Source organism: Chiloscyllium punctatum, chromosome 11 (genome assembly GCF_047496795.1).
Source record: "Chiloscyllium punctatum isolate Juve2018m chromosome 11, sChiPun1.3, whole genome shotgun sequence".
Classification (NCBI taxonomy): Eukaryota; Metazoa; Chordata; class Chondrichthyes; order Orectolobiformes; family Hemiscylliidae; genus Chiloscyllium; species Chiloscyllium punctatum.
The window spans coordinates 15,863,481-15,883,789 of record NC_092749.1 but is presented as its reverse complement, the minus strand read 5'-3'; the positions used below and the strand labels follow the sequence as shown (position 1 = coordinate 15,883,789).

Sequence of the window (20,309 nt, the reverse complement as noted above, 5' to 3'; positions counted from 1 at the left end):
AGCTACAGGTCTTAGTTTACAAGTTAGAACAAGTTACGCTGATATGAAAGAGCAATGGTTCCAGCAATCTGGAACTTGGTTTCAGCCAGCCCACCTCAAAAGGTGCAAAGTTGAATTAGAAAACTACTGAACAAATGACCAAGGTGCAAGGCAGAGTTATATTAAAAAAAATGCATTTATTTGCTGATAAATAACTCAATAATGGCAAAACACTGCGAATGCTGGAAATCTGATTAAGAAAATAAAAGAGTGCTGGAGAAACTCAGCGAAAACCCCAAACCCAAATTAAACTGTAATAGTGCAACTATTGAACAGATAAAAACACAGATTTGGAGCTCAGCACGTCCAGTATGACTCTTCAGAAACATTAACTCTTTCTCTCTCCACAGATGCTCCCAGAACTGCCAAGTTGTTCCCACATTTTAATTTCATCTCCCTTCTTGTTGTCCTATGACTATTTAATTTTAGATCAATATAAGCTACTGAATTGATTTGACAAACTAATTTAAATTTCTGTGGAATTAAAGAAATCAGATGCATTTTGGGAAATAATTGAAATTCCGAGGCGCACAAAACAACAGATTAAAGTACGTACTGGGCAACAGGTCACAGCTGAGGTGTCTGTTTAACTTGTCTTCCAGTTTCAAGAGTAGAGTTAACTGAAGGAAAAAAGAATCACAAACAAATGTTTTCTCCATTTTTTATCCCTCATAAGTAATTAGCTTAAATTAAAAAAAAACAACAATCTAGCCATTTCAGATCACACACACACACACGTGTCTGCTATGCAACAATGGTCAAAACTCATGATAAACCCTCAAATATTTCCAATTGATTAGTTTACATTGGTATAAATGACTGTCAAATGTCCTCAATAGTTTGTTAAGCATACCATATGATGAAATTTTGACAAAAACAAAAAGCCCCAAATGAACCCTTTATTTTTGCTAAATTACTAAACCAATCTAGGACAGCAGTAAAGAAACATCTGTATCTGTACAGCACCTCCCCATGTCTTCTTGATGCCACAAGACATTTTGTTATATTACAAATGTGATCATTTAGACATGCAAAGTACCACAAATAAAGCAGAAAAAATGACCAGTTAGCTTCTGACAGTGCTAATTGATGGAGGAAATACTAGTCAAAAAAACCAAGTAAACTGCATTCTCTTCAAATATGTGATAATATCATGAATGCCCATTTGAATGACTAGATGGGGCCTCAGTTTAACACATCACCCCAATATACAAATTCATCTTCAGTACATCCAATACCATATGCTCACATCATTGCACGAGACTTCAATCTACAACCTCCGATTTACAAAGATGAAACGCTTCCAAATGAATCAAACTGCAGTAACTCATAGCACATCTTGATTAGAGGTTCTGTGGGGTAAAGAAATCGGATATTGGGGAGGGTAATGATCATCATTTAAATGATCCTGTCTGATTCTATATGAATATTTGGAATATTTGCAGTTTTTCCCAGCAGATAGCTTATCAACACTACTGGACGTTCAGTTTAATTATATCATACCACAGAAACGACATTTAGGAAAAAATGTTTGAAGAAAATAAATTTAATGATAAATTCTAGACCAAGAGCAAAATTGGGAACAAGCCTCAAATCTTCCTGCTTCTTAAATGGTTGAAATTTAGAAAGAAAAGTTGCAAGTTGAATATGAACTTGTAGGGAGATCTTCACTTTTAACAAAATAATCTTGGCAAAAATATACATATGAACATGTGAATCAGAAGTATGCCATTCAGGCCCTCAAGCCTGCTCCAGCTTTCAATAAGATCTTCCTGATTCGATTACTCCACATTTCCACCCACCCCAGCAATCTTTCACTGCATTGCTAATAGGCCATCCTTCTGCTTTAAAAACAAACACTTTGCTTTCACTACCTTCCAAGGAAGCACATTGCAAACACTCATTCCCCTCAGAACGTTCCTTCTCATACCTACTTTGAGTGAGTAACCCTTTATTTTTATAACAGTGACCAGATTCCCTCAAAGAGAAAATATCCTCCACACAAAATTGGAGGTGTAGTGGACAGTGAAGAGGGTTACCTCCGATTACAACAGGATCTGGACCAGATGGGCAAATGGGCTGAGAAGTGACAGATGGAGTTTAATCCAGATAAATGCGAGGTGCTGCATTTTGGGAAAGCAAATCTTAGCAGGACTTATACACTTAATGGTAAGGTCCTACGGAGTGTTGCTTAACAAAGAGACCTTGGAGTGTAGGTTCATAGCTCCTTGAAAGTGGAGTCGCAGGTAGATAGGATTGTGAAAAAGGCGTTTGGTATGCTTTCCTTTATTGGTCAGAGTATTGAGAGGTCATGTTGTGGCTGTACAGGACATTAATTGGGCCACTGTTGGAACAGTGTGCAATTCTGGTCTCCTTCCTATTGGAAAGATGTTGTGAAACTTGAAAGGGTTCAGAAAAGATTTACAAGAATGTTGCCAGGGTTGGAGGATTTGAGCTACAGGGAGAGGCTGAACAGGCTGGGGCTGTTTTCCCTGGAGTGTCGGAGGCTGACAAAATTATGAGGGGCATGGATAGGGTAAATAGGCGAAGTCTTTTCCCTGGGTGGGGGGAGTCCAGAACTAGAGGGCATAGGTTTAGGGCAAGAGGGGAAAGATATAAAAGAGATCTAAGGGACAATTTTTTCACGCAGAGGGTGGTATGTGTATGGAATGAGCTGCCAGAGGATGTGGTGGAGGCTGGTACAATTGCAACATTTAAGAGGCATTTGGATAGGTATATGAATAGGAAGGGTTTGGAGGGTTATGGGTCAGGTGCTGGAAGGTGGGACTAGTTTGGGTTGTGATATCTGGTCGGCATGGACAGGTTGGACTGAAGGGTGAGTTTCCATGCTGTACATCTCTATGACTCTATGACATCACCCAATCAAAACCCTTTAGAGAATCCTGAATTTTCAATCAAAAAGTTACTTCTTACCCTAAGCTCCAGCAGAAACAAACAACATTTGCCTTAATTTTGTTTTCTACAATGCAAACCTCAGAGCTCCATGTGCAGCAGCAGTTTCCACATGTGGAAGCCATTGTGTTAGCATGACATGCAAAAAAATCTTCCAGCAGCTGCAAACTCAACAGGGTATGTTGGATATAAGGTAGCCTGACCATTCTTGTACAAGTCGAGTCAAGCTTCTCTGAACTGCCTCCAATGCGTTACTTAAGGCGACCAATTCTCTGCAGTATTCTTGGAAAGGTCTCACCAATGTCCCATATCACTGAATTGTAACATCCCTTGTTATGTCTTATCAGGTGACTTGACTACAAAGTATGCTATCAGCTTTCCGAATGACAGACTTTGTGTCTGCTCACTGTCATTTGTGAATTAATTCCTCAGCAACTGAGGTCTGCAACCTTTACCATTTCCATAATTTTTCTTATTCTTCCTGCCAAAATGGACAATTTCACTTTTCCCATAATACAATACATGCCAGGTCTCTTCCCATTCACTTAACCTGCGTCCTTTCGTAGCCTACTAACATCTTCTGCACAACTATGTACTATGTTAGGAATACACCTGAAAACATACAATGAACTTATCGGGTACTTCTGCATATACATCATATATCTAAATTGATAAAACAGCAGGATAAGCTCTCATTATTTGTTTCTTTATACTTTATTACATTGTGTGATTATTAGTAAAGTAACTTCTTGCCTTCTAGATCCTGGTTTCTTGAACTTAAAATCACCCCTCTCCATAGTGCTCATTCCATCATTAATTAAGGGAACTGGCCTTCACATTCTCTTGGATTGAGATCCTTGACTAGTCAGGTTCAGAGTTGAGAGTGTGGTGCTGGAAAAGCACAGCAGATTAGACAGCATCCAAGGAGCTGCCTGCCAGCTGTGCTTTTCCAGCACCACACTCTCAACTCTGATCTCCAGCATCTGCAGTCCTCACTTTCTCCTATTCAGGTTCCAACCTACTTCACCTTTTAACCCTGTCTCTGTAATGGCTACCAATTTGAATTATATGTTACAAATTGTTTTATCAAAATCATGTATTTTGTTCCAATTGTTGCATGCATTAATATATAGAACCTTTAGTTTTGCTTTTTATTGTTTTTGTAATTTCTCATCCATTTATCAATTCACTCTTGGTATTGTATTCTCCATCCCTTCCTGGCATGAACGGTTTTTCATTTAACATCTTACTAACTTTGTGAATTTCTTTTGTGCCACGTAGAAACCTCTTCATCTACCACGTCTTGCCAAATTTGATCCCTTATTCCCACCAATTAGTTAAAAACCCTCTTTAATTCACTAGTTATGACCAAAATACCCGCCCTGCATAGAGTAAATCCCACTTTCCCAGTAATAGTGCCAGTGTACCCACTTCTCCCACTGGTCTTTGAGCCACAAATTCATTCCTCCAACTTCATTTCTTCTGTGCAATGAGTTAACGAGGAACAGAAATACTGTAAGTTTTATTTATGTTGTCAGATAGAAAATGTGTGAATAAAATATTACTTAATTGATCTGTAGCAGATAACATACACAAACAGTAAAGTTTTTAAAAAAGTATTTACTGTGAATGTTTTCAAATAACTTTTTTTAAAAATGCTGAACTCTCTCACAAGCATACATTCATTCAACACAAACATTAGCATTCACAGTTTGAATATGGGGAAAACAGCTCAAACAGTGGAGAACAAACATGCACAAGAAACTAATCGGCATTGCTTTAATGGAAAGCAAAGAACTTACATGATGCTTGGCTCCTTCATCAACTGGCTCAATATTGCAGTGCATCTGAACAACCTGTTAAGACACAATAAGAAAAAAAAAAGTCAGTCAATCCTTGCATCACTTTCAGCACAGCACAGGTGGATCCTTCATTTAAAGTAACTTGGAATTTATAGTTTAAGTGCATAAATAAATCAGTCATGCTGGCTCACTGGGGCTGCAAGGTTCTAACCCATTCTACTCCTGTGGCTGGGCAACATACCAAATACAAAGAAAGCACTGCTTTTAGGACACCAAATCACTATAGCCTTTGAAAAAATCAGGTAAAAACAAATTGGGCTCTCACAGTTCTCCTTCACCAGTGCACTGAGATTGTAATACTTGTAACCATACAATACAATGGAGCAGATGACAGGATTCTATTTATACGTCTTATAGTGGAGATTACATTAGCCCAATTTATTTTGGCTAAGCTACTAACTGTACTCACTGTGTTATTCATTCTTAATGGTTTAATAGCCTTGAATTCCTGGTCTAGTACTTCCATAAGAAAACCATCATTACAGGGGCTGGACAGTGACTCAAAACAGCCTATTGCCGCTTCTCAGAAAATCAGATTGTCTGTGTGAACATTTTAATCACTGGATAAACAGTTACAAGTTATAAGATAAGTGGCTAAGCAGAGAAATAAAGTTGACTGTGAAACTTTACCTTTCTTGTCTCCAGCTCTGCAGGTTCTGGTGTTGGGGTTTTCACAGATGGTGGGATAATAGGTGATGTCACAGTCTCTTGCTGTGGCTGCTGAGGCATGGGCATTCCAAATGCAGTCAAAGGATAAATACCATTCCTTCAAATTAAAGATGGACAATCACTAGTATAGAATAGCGTATAAAGAAAACAAACCCTAAGCTTCTAGAAAAAAACTGCTGGTGATGATCTACACATTATCTCAAAAGAGAGATAAAACCAGAGTTACTAAGCTGATACCAAGTATGGAGGGACTGTCTTATGAGGAAAGGTGGAGTAGATTGGGCCTATACTTGTTGGAAGAGGACTAGGACAAGGGGTGATCTTATTTAAACATACAAGATTGTTAGAGGACTTGACAGTGTAGATATGGAACTTTTTTCTCCCCCCTAGTGGAAAAGCATAGGGTCAGAGTAAAATCTCAGAGTAAGAGGTCACAAATTTAAGATACATGGAGGAATTTCTTCTTTCATAGGGTTACAAATCTGGAGAATTCTTCACCGCACAAAGCTGTTACGACTGGGTCATTAAGTATATTCAAGGCTGAGATAGATCTGCTTTTAAGAGTTATGGGGCAAAGGCAGGAAATTGAATTTGTGGATTAAAAGATTATCCATGATCTCATTGAATGCCAAAGTAGACTCAATAGATTGAAATGGCTTACTTCTGCTCCTTAATCTAATAGACACAAGAATCAAGGAGGAATGATATTTACCAGCCCAGGAATTCTTACCTCACATCCTCTAAAAACTTATCTAACTCCAGTGCAGGAAACTGGGAGAATCTGTAAGGAAAAAATGATGCTTTATTTTAAGTAGTAAATAGACAGCTTGACATATGATTGACCATAACTCAAACGGTATCAAAAATAACACTGTAAATTAACCATGTTAGATAGACAAAAAATGGTTCACATCTGTAAATAGCCTCAAGTTCATTCAGTTGCATTGCCTGCCAAACCCTAATTAGCTTGAGGGAGTGATTGCAAGCCACCTCATGAACTGAAGTCCATTTTGGTGGTGTAAAGACACCCACAGTGCTGCAATGAAAAAAGTTCCAGAATTTTGACCCAACAATTATAATGGAACAGCAATTTAATTCTAGGCCAGGTAGGTGTGCACTTTAAAAGGAAACTGGCAGGTGGTGGCATTTCCATACATTCACTGTCTTTATTCTTTAAAAGGAACATTACCTTTAAATTAAAAAAAATTGAAAGATCTGTGGATGCTTGAAATCAAACAAAATCAGAAATTGCTGGAAAAAAACTCAGCATATCTGGCATCATCTGTGGAGAGAAAGCAGAGTTAGTGTTTCAGCCCAGAAGAAATATTAGCAAGGAAAAGGATGGTATTTATGCAGAAGATTGGGTGGGATGAGGGGGAATTCATGTGATGACAAGGCCTTATGTGGAGGACTGGGGTAAAGTGCTTGAGCCCTGAAATTGTTGAACTCAAACCAGGACCAACATCTGTCTCAGCCTTGCTGCAGTGCTCCTGCTAAACTCACTGCAAGCTGAAAAGAACAGCACCTCATTTTCCTCTTGGAAGTCTGCAGAAACTCCATGGAATTCAACAATTCCTCCATCTATAAGTTAATCCACATACATTCACATAAATGCTATCCATTTCCTAGCTAACATAAATTCTGAGGAAGGGTCACTAGATCCGCAAATGTTAACGTTGCTTTCTCTCCACAGATGCTGCTAGACCTACTGAGCTTTCCAAACAATTTATATTTTTGTCCCTGAGAAGTTGTATGGCTGCTTAAGGTTCACCAAATACTGAGCAGCATACTGAAGCACTGACTTTTGCATGTAGAAGCAGCTGCCATTCTCTGCCTTAGAGAAACAAATTAGGGGATCGCTGCTTCTTGGCGGTACAGGTCACAAGTTTGTAAGGTGTCGTCGAGAAAGCTTGTACAATTTATTTTGCTGGTAATCTGATTTTTAGGGGCTGTCAACAAAGGGACTTAAGAGAGTTCCATTATGATTGGATGACTGTATCCCAGTCAATTTATTGCAGCAATGCCTCCGGTTCATCAAAATTGCAAGCAAATTTAGCCTCGGGGGGGAAAAAAAGAACATTGCCTCTTGGATGCAGTGGACAGGATTGGTCACATTATCATCATAAGTTAAAACACTAAATGTTAAGTGTTTTACTAAGTCAGAGGATAAATTCGCTCTCACTCTGCTGTACTCAGACAACAGTGACCTTATTTTGAAATTGGTATTTCTTATACTGCTTTTGATTGGACTTTAAATTTTGATAAGACTTCAATTTTCATAAATGCTCGTCTCCATTAAAGTGAAAGCAGGGGATAGAACGCATGCGAGGATCTTTGGATGTCTGCAAACAGCTCCCAAAATCAGATTTATTTTTCCTTTGGATTTATGTTATTTGTCTTTCACAAGTTTGGGTGTCCAGCCTGTTGAAGGAGGAGACCCAATTTTCTTCTTCTGTTGCAGGCCCAAAGCACATTCAAGATAACTGGTGAACACTTAAAGCATCAAAGGACAAATGGAAATGTATACTGACTTCATTTTGAAAACATGTTATTAGCCAATGCTTTCTGGTGAGATCGAAGAGGTTCAATTAATGCTTACAATACCTGATTTGTACTCCCTCTGCATCATGATGGAAAATCTCTGCTAGAACTGCATTCATATCCATGCTTTTTGTTATTTCTTCCAAAGCATTTTCAGGGATCACGTCTGTAACAGAAGACTGAATGATAATCGTTCTTGGCCTGTTAGAGAAACCTTCCACAAGAAAGAAACCATTCCTATTCTTAAATTTAAGACTACACCCTGCAATCACTCACATTGGACTCTGACAAGAAAATAAAATCAAGCATGTGGAAACCTCAATTTAAAAAAAATACATGATACATAGCTTCAAGAAAAAATACACATTTGCAACTGATTTTTCAGTTACTGAACCTACATTATCAATTGAAAAAGTTTCCATTGTGGACCTGAGAAATGAGGCAGCCGTTGCAAACGTGAAAAATATTTTCAGTAAGATTTCCTAAACATTTTAAAGGTCCATGTATACTAGAGAACCTTGCTTCACAATGAGATTAATTCAGAAATTGAAACCAAAGAGATTGTGAATGGAGGATACTTTTTTCTTCAACTGGCTGCTAAGTGTATAAAACAGACTTACTTAAAATGCATACCTGGCTGATTTATTATTGTCCATACCAACAGTGACATGCAAAATGTTGCAGTCAAGTTAGTATATTCATTACAATAGCACATCACCAACAGTGGATTTGTAGTTACTCTAAGATAAAGTCAAATAATTTCACTGTCAAAACATCCAACGTTGCCCACGTGCAAAGGCAGATCCAAGATGGTAAATGCAAATTTTGGCAAGAATTCCATCGGGTGTCCTTGTTTCATAGCAACATTCTATCTAATAGTACTAATGACATAGGCAGCAAGAGAGATGAGGTCCTGCAAAAATAAATGAGGAGTTAGATCGGAAGCTGAAAAGCAGGACTTGTAGGGTTGTAATCTGGGGTTATTCCCTGTGCCACATACCAGCAAGACCAGAAATAGGAAGATATTGTTGAATGCATGGCTGAAGAGCTGGTGTACAAGGGAGGGATTCAGATATATGAATCATTGGGAACACTTTCAGGGCAGATGGGGTCAGTACAAGAAGAATGGGTTGCATTTAAACTAGAGGGTTACCAATATCCTTGCAAAGAGATTTGTTAATGCCACTCAGGAGATTGCGATTTTTTAAAGAAGATTTGTAGCTCAAGTTGTAAGTTTGCTCGCTGAGCTGTAAGGCTTGTTTTCAAATATTGTCACCATGCTAGGAAGCATCAGCAGTGAGCCTGTGTTGAAGTGCTGGTATTCTGTCCCGCTTTCGATTTGTGGGTCTTGGTCTCTTAAAGTGGGCGATATGATTTCTGGTTCTTTTTCTCAGGAGATTGGTAAATAGGGTCCAAATCGATGTGTTTATTGATGGAGTTCTGGTTTGAAAGCCAGGTCTCTAGGAATTCCCATGTGTCTCTGTTTAGCCTGTCCTAGGGTGGATGTGTTGTCCCAGTCGAAGTGGTATCTCTCTTCGTCTGTGAGGATACTAGTGATAGCGAGTCATATCTTTTGGTGGCTAGTTGGTATTAGTGTATCCTGGTGGCTAGATTTCTGCCTGACTGTCCAAGGTAGTGTTTGCTACAGTCCTTGCAGGATATTTTGTAAATGGAATTCATTTTGCTGGTTGTTGGTATAGGGTCCTTTACCTTCATCAGTTGCTGTTTCAGTATGTTGGTAGGTTTGTGGCTACCATGATGCCAACGGGTCAGGGTAGTCTGGTAGTCAACTCCAAGTGGTGTCTGATAGTGTGGCTAGAGTTTCTGGGCGTGTCGTGACTGCTTGTTTGGGTTTGATGTTTAAGAATCAGAGGATTGTGTTTATTGGATACCCATTGTTCTTGAATTTGCTGTATTAATATTTTTCTTCTGCCATTTGTTAATTCCTGGTGCTGCAGTGTGTTGTGGCACTTTTAAATAATGTTCTGATACAGCTGCATCTGTAGTTGGGATGATTGCTTCTGTAGTTGAGTATCTGGTCTGTGCATGTTGTTTCCTGTAGACGCTGGTCTGCAGCTCTCCATTGGCTTTTCGTTCTACTGTGACATCTAGGAAGGGGAGTCTGTTGTTGTTCTCTTCCTCTTTCATGAACATTATACCAGTAAGGACGTTATTGATGATGTTGTAGGTTTCCTCTAATTTGTTCCATTTTGTAATGACAAATTGGTGGACCCAAAAGGTTGGGGGTAGATCGTGGGGAGGGCTGTTTTTCTCTCTAGTCTCCGCATTACTGCCTCTGCTAAGAAGCCGGATATTGGTGATCCCAAAGATGTTCCGTTGATTTCTTTGTTGGTTTTGTTATTGAAGGTGAATTGGGTAATGAGTCACGGTTGAGGATGTTGTCCTTGCCGATGATGTTGGTGCTCGTATTTGTGTCCTTGGTTTGTCTAGTAGTGCAGCCAGTGTTTCTTTGGCCAGGCTGATGTTAATTGATGTGAATAGGACTGTTACATCAAAGGAGACCATTACTTCACTCTCTATCTCGGTGTCTTTGACGATGTTCAGGAATTCTTGAGTGGTGTGGATGGAGTAGCAGGAGTCTTCTACTAGGTATTTTAGTGTTCGGTGGCGTTCCTTTGCTAGTCTGTAGTTCACTGTAGGGAGTGAGACTATGGGTCTGAGGGGTGCCTCTGGTTTATGTACCTTAGGTAATCTGTAGAATCGAAGTGTGTTGGATCCATCAGGTTTCATTTTTTGGAGATCTTTCTTGTTAATTTTGCCCAGTTTATGAAACTTCTTCAATAAAGCTGTGGCACGGTTTTCTGGCTGTGTAGTCAGATTTATCGCCATCTCTTGGTAAGTGTTGGCATCTGCGAGCAGTGAGTTCGCCTTTTCAATGTACTGTGTTCTGTTTAGGATGACAGGCAGGCGCCCTTTGTCTGCAATGTTTTCAGCCCTTGCAGGACTTGACTTTCCTGTGTGTTAAGGGTGCTCCCTTCCTTTTTCCTGCTTCGTGTTGATGCAACTGTCTGATAGTCTGCTGGGTTTCTTCTGGGAGTCTGTTGTCTTTCAGGAACATCAAAATACATCTTGGAGATGACTACCAGACTATTCCGACCCCTTGGCATCATGGTAAACCACAAACCTACCAATACACTGAAAGAGCAACTGATGAATCTAAAGGACCTTATACCAACAACCAACAAAATCAATGTCATTTACAAAATACCCTGCAAGGACTGTAATAAACACTACATCAGACAGACAGGCAGAAAACTACCCACTAGGATACACCAACACCAACTGGTCACCAAAAGATATGACTTGCTATCAAGAGTATCCTCACACACACAGATGAAGGACACTTTGACAACACATCCATCCTAGGGCAGGCTAAACAGAGACACGCATGGGAATTCCTAGAGGCCTGGCATTCAAACTGGAACTCCATCAATAAACACATTGATTTGGATCCAATCTACCAACCTCAGAAAAAGAACCAGAAATGATATCACCCACCTTAACCGATCAAGACACAAATAGAAAGCGGGACAGAACACCAGCGCTTCACCGGAGGCTCACTGATGTTGTTACCTAGCATGGTGATGAAACGTCAGAAAACAAACCCTGCAGCTCAGCAAGCAAACTTACAACCTGAACCACTCAGGACAGTTTAAACCAGCATGGTGGGGTGAGGACGGTGGGAATCCTCAGCATGTGGAGTGTTTAAAGAAAAAAAGGGGCAAAATTAAGTCAGTTTTGTAGGAAGAACAACCATGACAAGGTTAATTAACACAGCAGGACTAGCAGTCTGAAGTGTATTTATTTTAATGCAATGACTAACAGATAAGGCAGGTGAGCTTATAGCTTGCATCATTGTATGGGTGTACAATGTGGTAGCTATAACAGAAACATTGTTGAGGGAAAGCCTGGAGTGGCAACTAAATGTTCTAGGATTTAGATATTTCAGGCTTGACAGAAATGGGTGAAGGAGTTGTATTACTGATTAAGGAGAATGTCACAGCTGTACTAAAAGAAGACATCTTGGAGGACACATCTAGCAAGGCAATTTAGATAGAATTTAGGAATAAAAAAGTATAATGACCATAATGGCCACCCAATAGCCAACAGGAATTGCAGGAACAGATGTAGAAGCAGCTCGTGGAAAGGTGTGAAAACAACAGGGTTGTATTAGTGTGTGGTTTTAATTTCTCCAAATTCACTGGGACTCCCTTAGTGCCAAGGGCAGAATTTGTTTGGTGCATCCAGGAGGTATTCTTGAAACAAAACGTAGGTAGGTCCAACTAGGGAATGGGCTGTATTAAATCTCGTATTGGGGAATGAGCCTGACCAGGTGATCAAAGTTTCACTGAGGAAGCATTTTGGGAACAGTGATCATAATTTCATAAGTTTTAAGTTACTTATGGATAGGGATAAGAATAAGACTGTCATTCAGGACCACTAAATATATATGAGAGTTTGAAAGGCAAGAATGGCAAGATTCAGGAACCAATGAGACATGTTATAAGTTAATTTGAAAAGAAAAGGGAAGCATGTGCAAGGTTCAGGAAACAAATCAAACAAGGCTCATGAGGGGAAGAGAACAAATAACTCTTAAGAATTAAATTGTACTTATTTCAATGCAAGGGGCTCACAGGTAAGGCTGATAAACTCAGGGCATGTTTGGGAACACAGGATTAGGATATCATAGCTATTAAAGAAACTTGGCTGAGGGATGGACAGGATTGGCAACTCAATGTTGTGGTTTCAAATGTTATAAGAAAGATAGAGGAGCAAAACAACGAGGGGGAGTGGCATTGCTGATTAAGGAAAAAACAGTACTGGAACCAGAGAAAATATTTCTAAACAAAAACATCATCCAATAAAAAATATATGGGTTGAAATTAGCAATAAAAAAAGAAATGGTCACCTTTATGGAGTTATAGCATAGACCACCTAATAGTCAGAGGAAAATTGAGGAACAAATATGTAGAGAGATCTCATATTATGCAGGGACAATAAAAAGGTTGTAATAGTAGCTGAGTTTAATTTTCCAAACATTGACTGGGACTACCAGAGTGTTAAAGGTTTGGATGATGAAGAATTTGTTAAACGCGATAAAGAAAATTTTCTTTATCAATATATAAATGTTTCTGCTATAGAAGGTGCAAAACTCGACCTTCCCTTGACGAATAAGACAGGGCAAGTAATTTTCATGATAGTAGCCTTCCATAAAAATTGAAGTAATGCAAATTTTCATGGTATGAGACAAGAACTTTCAAAAATTGATTGGACTAGACTGTTTGCAGGTAAAGGGATGTCTGATAAAGGGAAGCTTTCAAATAAATTCTAAAAACCATTAAAAGCGAGAGAGAACAACTAGAGAGAGAACAGGACCCCTTGAAGACCAAAGTAGTCATATTTGTGTTGAACCTCAGGAGATGGGAGAGATATTAAATGTATATTTGATGGCAGTTTTTACGTGGAGAAAGTGGAAGCTAGAGAACTCAGGGATATAAATATTGATGTTTTGAAAACAGTTAACATTTCAGAAAAGGAAGTGCAGGAAGTCTTATAAAATGTAAAAGGTGGATAAATCTCCAGGACCTGATCTAGTATCCCAGGACGTTGTGGGAAATTATGGAGGAAACTGAGGGGCCTCTTGCAGAAATATTTGTATCATCTTTAATTACAGATGAGGTGCCAAATGACTAGAGAGTGGCTAATGCTGGGCCTTTGTTTAATAGGGATGTGAGGAGAAGCCTGGGAACTATAGACTGAGAGTGTGACTTTGATGGTGGCTAAGTTGACGGAAGTGATTCAAAAAGATAGGATTTATAAGCATTGGGAGGGGCAAGGAATGATTTGGGATAGCAAGCCTGGTTTTGAGAGAGAGAAATAGTGTCTCAAACTTGATTGAGTTTTTTTGAGGAAATAATAAAGATTGATGTGCAGAGCAGTAGATATAGTCTACTTGGATTTTAGTAAAGTCTTTGACAAGGTTCCGCATGGTGACCTAATTAGGAAGTTAGATCACATGGGATTCAGGGTGAGCTTGTCAATTGGAGACAAAATTAGCTTAAAGGCAGGAGACTGAGTGATGGTGGAAGATTGTTTTTTTTAAGACTAGAGGCCTGTAACCAGTGTTCTACAGGGATTACTGTACAGGTGCTGTGTCCACTTTTATAGAAAAATTTAGACGAGGATATAGAAGGCATGGTTACCAAGTGTGCAGATGACACCAAAATTGGTGGTAAGTGGTCAGTGAAGATGGTTATCGAAGATTACAAAAGACATCTTTATCAATTGGGTCAATGGGCTGAAGAGCAACAAATAGTTTAATTTGGATAAATGTCAAGTATTGCATTTTGGTAAAAACAAATAACGACAGGGCTTGTACAATTAAAAGTAGGGCCATGGGTAGTATTGCATTACAGAGACATCTATCGGGTTCAGGTACATAATTCTTTGAAGTTTGCACCACATACAAATAAGATGGTTAAGAAGGCATTTAGCATGCTTGCCTTCACTGCTCAGACATTCAAGAATAGGAGTTGGAACATTGAGGTTGTACAAGACATAGGCGAGGCATCTTCTGGAGTACTGCGTACAGTTATGGTCGCCTAGTAAAAGGAAGGATATTATTAAGTCAGTGAGGTTTAAAAGAGATTTACCAGGATGTTGCCAGGAATGGAAGGTTTGAGTTGTAAGAAGAAGCTGGATAGGCTGGGATCTTTTTCACGGAAGCATAGGAGATTGAGGAGTGATCTTGTAGAGGTCTATAAAATCATCAAGGTATGGCAGGTATCTTTTCACCAGGGTCAGGGATTTCAGGACTTAGGGGGACTAGAGAAGGTGAGAGGATAAGGATTAAAAAAAAGACATGGGGGCAATTTTAAAAAAAACAGATTGGTTCATTTGTGGAATGAATTTCCACAGGAAGAAGTGGTGGGTATGAGCATCAGCCATGATTGAATGGCAGAGCAGACTCAATGGGCTGAATGGCCTAATGTCTACTTCTACAGCTTATGGATACAGTTACAATGTTTAAAAGGTGTTTAGATTATTTCACAAATAGAAAAGGTTTCCAGAGATACTGGCCAAGCGCAGGCAGGTGGGACGAATTAAGTTTGGGATCATGGTCAGTGTGGATTGTTTGGAATGAAGAGTTTGTTTCTGTGCAGTGTGACTGAATATAAAGGAAGCAGAAAAGAACTTTAAGAAGAAATTAGGAGGGCTAACACAGCATGAAATGACCTTGGCAAGTAGGATTAAGGAGAATCCCAAGATATTTTATATGTACATTAGGAACAAGAGGGAAACTAGAAAAAGTGTAGGCCTACTCAAGGACAAAGGAGGGAATTTGTGTGAAGCCAGACAAAGTGGGTAATGTCCTTAAATGCACTTCACATTGGCATTTTCTGAGGAGAAAGACTTGGATGATGCCGAGTTTGGCAGGGGGGGGGGGGGGGGCCTGTCAATATATAAAAAAAAAGGTGGTGTTGGGAGTCTTGAAGATCATTAAGGTAGTAAAGAACCCATGGTTCTTTAAAGGGGAACTATCCCAGTATTCAGAAGGAGGCAAGGGAGGAGATTGCTGAAGCCTTGACAGAGATCTTAGTATCCTTTAGAGAAGGGACAATGTTGTTCCTTTATTTGAGGTCGACAACAGGGAACATCCAAGAAATTAAAACGTCAGTGAGTCTCCCAAGGGGAAGCAACAGCCTCATGGTATTATCACTAGACTGTTAAACCTGAGATTCAAATAATATTTTTGAATCCGCTGTTTGCATCCTGCCAAAACAGATGTGATATTTGAATTCAATAAAAAAAAACCTGGAATAAAAGACTAATGATGACCACGAATGCAGTGTTGCTTGTCAGAAAACCCATTTGGTTCATTAATGTCCTTTAGGGAAAGAAACTACCATCCTCACTTGGTCTGGCCTGCATGTAACTCCAGACCCACAACAATGTGGTTGGCTCTTAAATACCCTTTGGGTAATTAAGAAGGGACAAGGAGTGCTGGTCAAGCCAGCAATGCCTTATCCCGTAAATGAATAAAATAGTGGTAGGGAAATTATTAGAGAAGATTCTAAGGGACAGGATTTGTTTGCATTTAGAGAAAGCTAGACTTATTAGGAATAGTCAGCATGGCTTTATGCAGGAGAGTTCTTGTTTCACACATTTGATTTGAGTTTTTCGACACAGTGACAAACATCATTTATTTGGCGAAGGTAGTGGATGTTGTCCACATGGACTGCAAGGTTCCTCATTGTAAGGTCGTCCAGAAGATCAAATCACATTTAATCCATGATGACTGGTGAATTAGACACTAAATTGGCTTGGCATTAGAAGACCGAGGGATGTTTTTCTGACTAGAGGTCTGTAACCAGTGGGGTCCGCAAGATCAGTGCAGTGACCTCTGTTTGTAATTTATATACATTATTTGGATTAAAATGTCAGTGGTCTGATTAGCAAGCTTGCAGATGACACAAAAATTAATAAAGTTGTGAATAGTTAGGAAGGATATCAAATGATGCAGCAGGATTACAAAGCAGCTGGAAAGTTTTGTGGAGAAATGACAAATGGAGTTTTATCAGGATGAAAATGTGATGCATTTTGAGCAAAGTATACTATAAATGGCCAGACTCTTAGGAGCATTAATACACAGAGGGATCTTGGGATCCGAGTTCTATTTCCTCGAAAATGGCAACACAAGTGGATAAGGCAGAAAAGACATGCTTGCCTGCATCAGTCAGGGGTTGAGTAGAGAAGTTACTACGTTATACTGCAACTATACAAGACTTTGGTCAGGCCACATTTGCAGTACTGTGCACAGTTCTGGTCATCACACTGCAGAATCAATGTGGAGGCTTCAAACAGGGCACTGAAGAGGTTTACCAGGATGGTGCCTGGATTGGAATGTATTATCTATGGAGGAGACATTTAACAATTCTAGATTGTTTTTGCAACAGCGTCAGAGGCTGAGGTGCAACCCGATAGATAGAAAGTACACAAAATTATAAAAGGGGCATGGATAGAGTGAAAATGTCAAAACATTGGGGGCATAAGTTTAAGGTGAGGGGAAGTTTAAAAGGAGATAGTGTCATAGACATGTACAGCACAGAAACAGACCTTTCAGTCCAACTCATCCATGCCGACCAGATAGCCTAACCTAATCTCATCTAATTTGCCAGCACTTGGCCCATATCCCTCTAAACGCTTCCTATTCATATACCCATCCAGATGCCTTTCAAATGCTGCAATTGTACCAGCCTCCACCACTTCTTCTGGCTGTTCATTCCATACATGCACCACCCTCTGCATGAAAATGTTGCCCCTTAGGTCACTTTTATATCTTTCCCCTCTCACACTAAACCTATGCCCTCTAGTTCTGGACTTTCCCCACCCCAGGGAAAAGACTTTGTCTGTTTGTCTTATCCATGCCCCTCATGTCTTTATAACCCTCTATAAAAGGTCACCTCAAAAGAATTTTTAAAAAAACACAGACACTCTTAAGTGTCTGGAATAAGGTGCCAGGGGAGGTGGTAGAAGCAGATACAAAAAAAGGCATTTAGATGGACACATGAACTAGTAGAGAATAGACTGCAAGCAGATGGGATGAGTTAAGAATGGTCAGGACAGACATAGTGGACTGGAGGGCCTGTTCTCCAGCTGTACAGTTACATGTTCTACTTGTTCCTCATATCGGTGTTTATGTGGTGGAATATCAATTGCACTTGAACTGTGCAGAAACTCTGGAGGATATAGATTTTTATCCTCTTCACTCAGAATCAATGCTGCATCTTCCTACTTCACTTGACAGCTTTTCAAAAGCCTTTTCAGCTAGATCTAGAAGTCTTCATTTTTAGCTTAAAAGTAACTTTTGCACAAATTGTATCAAAAGCATTCTCCCTGTCATTTTCCACATTTTAACAACTTCAGTAGCTCATCCACTACACAATATCTCATTCAGCTCATCGCCATTATCCTCCCACATCCCATCCTGCTCCTTCTTACCAATCTCATCTCTCCTACGAGTGTTAGTCCTGTCCACCAATCCCATCATTCGTACACTGCTGCCAATAATTGCAGCTACGTGTACATCACATGTCAATCTTCGACTTGCATCAAGCACTACATCAAAACACCAAACATCATCAGTTCTGCTTTTAAAGTGGTCAATTAAAACAGTCCAGACAATCAAATCCTATCACAGATATTTAAATTTTAATCCTGTAGAACTCATCCAACCGTTAAAATTCCAACTGCCATGATAAGAGATGGCCAGAAATCATTTTTGCTTTAGATACTGACTGATTTATGAGCACATAATTAAAAGTCACATTCTTCCCTCCAGGAGACAACAGAAATCTGACCACAAGTGGAAAATTGTCAGCAAATCACTTGTAAATGCAGATGTTTAACAAGTTACATACTATTTATTTAGGAAACCAAATTAATATTTCATGGCATTTCTCCACTGTACACCATTACAAGTCAAATCCCCAGCTATTAATGTTCAGATCATACAAGTGTCGAGCATCAAATGCTGAAAAGCTAATGACAATCCTTCATATAAATTACTTACGAGGATGACTGACAATACAATGCGCTGCTAATAACTTTAGTGAAGGTACTTCAAATAGAGCTGGGTGAAACAGAAGCTCTCGTGCGGTGGGTCGCTTGACAGGATCAACCTCCAGACATTTCTGAATAAATTCCTGTCATGAAAAGGGAAAACGAAAAATACATTTAAAGTGGACATACAGAAAGGCATTGAAACAATTAACCGAATAATCAATTATCCGAACAAAATAGTGCCCGCCCATCTTGTTCGGATAATAGAGGTTCCTCTGTAGTCCTTGTCCATATTTGAAATTGTACTGAAGTTCATTTAGAGTCACAGTCATACAACAAAGAAGCACACCCTTCCACCTAACTGGCCCATGCTGACCAGGTATCCTAAACTGAACTACTCCCATTCGCCTGCATTTGGCCTATATTCCTTTAAACTTTTCCTAACCACATTCCTGTTCAAATATCTTTTAAAACATTGTAGTTGTACTTGTCTTTACCACTTCCTCTGGCAGCTTATTTCATTTATGTACCACCATCTGTGTGAAAAAGTTGCCCCTCAGGTCTCTTAAATCATTCCCTTCTCATCTAAACCTATGCCCTTAGTTTTGGACTTCTCCACCCTGACGAAACAACTTTGGATATTCACCTTATTCAACATTACTCCCCAGTGCCCGACCATTAAATGTATGCCTTGCCCTGGTGTGTCTTACCAAAGTGCAATACCTCATACTTACCTAAATTAATCCATCTACCATTCCTCGGCCCATTGGCCCTGTTGATCAAGATCCAGTTGTACTCTTAAATAACCTTTGGCCATGACACCAATTTTGGGGTCATCTGCAAATTGACGAACGATGCCTCATATTCTCATCCAAACTGTTTATACAAATGACAAAAACCAGTGGACTCTGAACTAATCCTTGCAGCATACTGATCACAAGCCTCCAGTCTGAACAACCATCCTCTACTGCCACCGTCTCTTACCATCAAGCCAATTTTTGAAGCCAAATGAGCTAACTCTCCCCGAATCCCATGTGATCTAACCTTAGTAACAATCTACCATGTGGAATCTTTTTGAAGGTCTAAAGTCCGTGCAGACAACTTGAACTGATTTTGAAACTTTTATTCATTTTCAAAACCCTTTATAAATTTGCCCTCCTTATCTCTAATCTCCTCCAGCTGTACAACTTTTAAATTTCTATACTGCTCTAGATCTGATCTTTTTAATCATTCCATCAATAATGGTCAAGCCTTGAGGTGCCAAGACATTCAGCTGTGGAAATCTTTCCTTAAACCACTCCCACTACCTGTCTCTTCTCCGTTAAAATGTTCCTTTTAAACCTTAAATTGTCGTAAGGCCTGGCTCAGTTAGTACCAGTCTGACTTCTGAATTACAAGTTATGGGTTCATGCTCCACTTCTGGATTTGAGCACAAAAATATTGAACACTCCAGTATGCTTCAGAGTGCACTACTCTTTGAGCTGTTATCTTTCATTTGAAATGTTAAATACATGTCCTGTCTGCTCCCTCCAGAGGTAAAAGTTCTGTTGTGCTCTTTTCAAGAAGGGCTGGGGTTATCCCTGGTGTCCTGGCCAATATTCATCCTTAATCAACACTGGGAGAAGAAAATACCTTACATTATCAAAATGTTCCACAATGCTACACCATTGCTGTTTGTGGGAGGGGGTCAGTTAGCTCAGT

The 20,309-nt window shown here is 39.5% G+C and overlaps 1 protein-coding gene across 2 annotated transcripts in view; it reads right to left on the bottom strand.

Moving 5' to 3' along the window:
* Positions 1–20,309, bottom strand: part of LOC140482762 (nuclear receptor-binding protein-like) — a 103,710-nt gene that overhangs the window by 9,249 nt on the left and 74,152 nt on the right. For both annotated transcript variants that reach the window (XM_072580351.1, XM_072580352.1), the window contains 6 exons: positions 18,619–18,751; positions 8,088–8,190; positions 6,214–6,264; positions 5,445–5,580; positions 4,755–4,808; positions 596–659 (listed from right to left, as the gene is read on the bottom strand). In XM_072580351.1, coding sequence (XP_072436452.1) covers positions 596–659; positions 4,755–4,808; positions 5,445–5,580; positions 6,214–6,264; positions 8,088–8,190; positions 18,619–18,751 — 541 coding nt within the window. The remainder of the gene's footprint in view (positions 1–595; positions 660–4,754; positions 4,809–5,444; positions 5,581–6,213; positions 6,265–8,087; positions 8,191–18,618; positions 18,752–20,309) is intronic.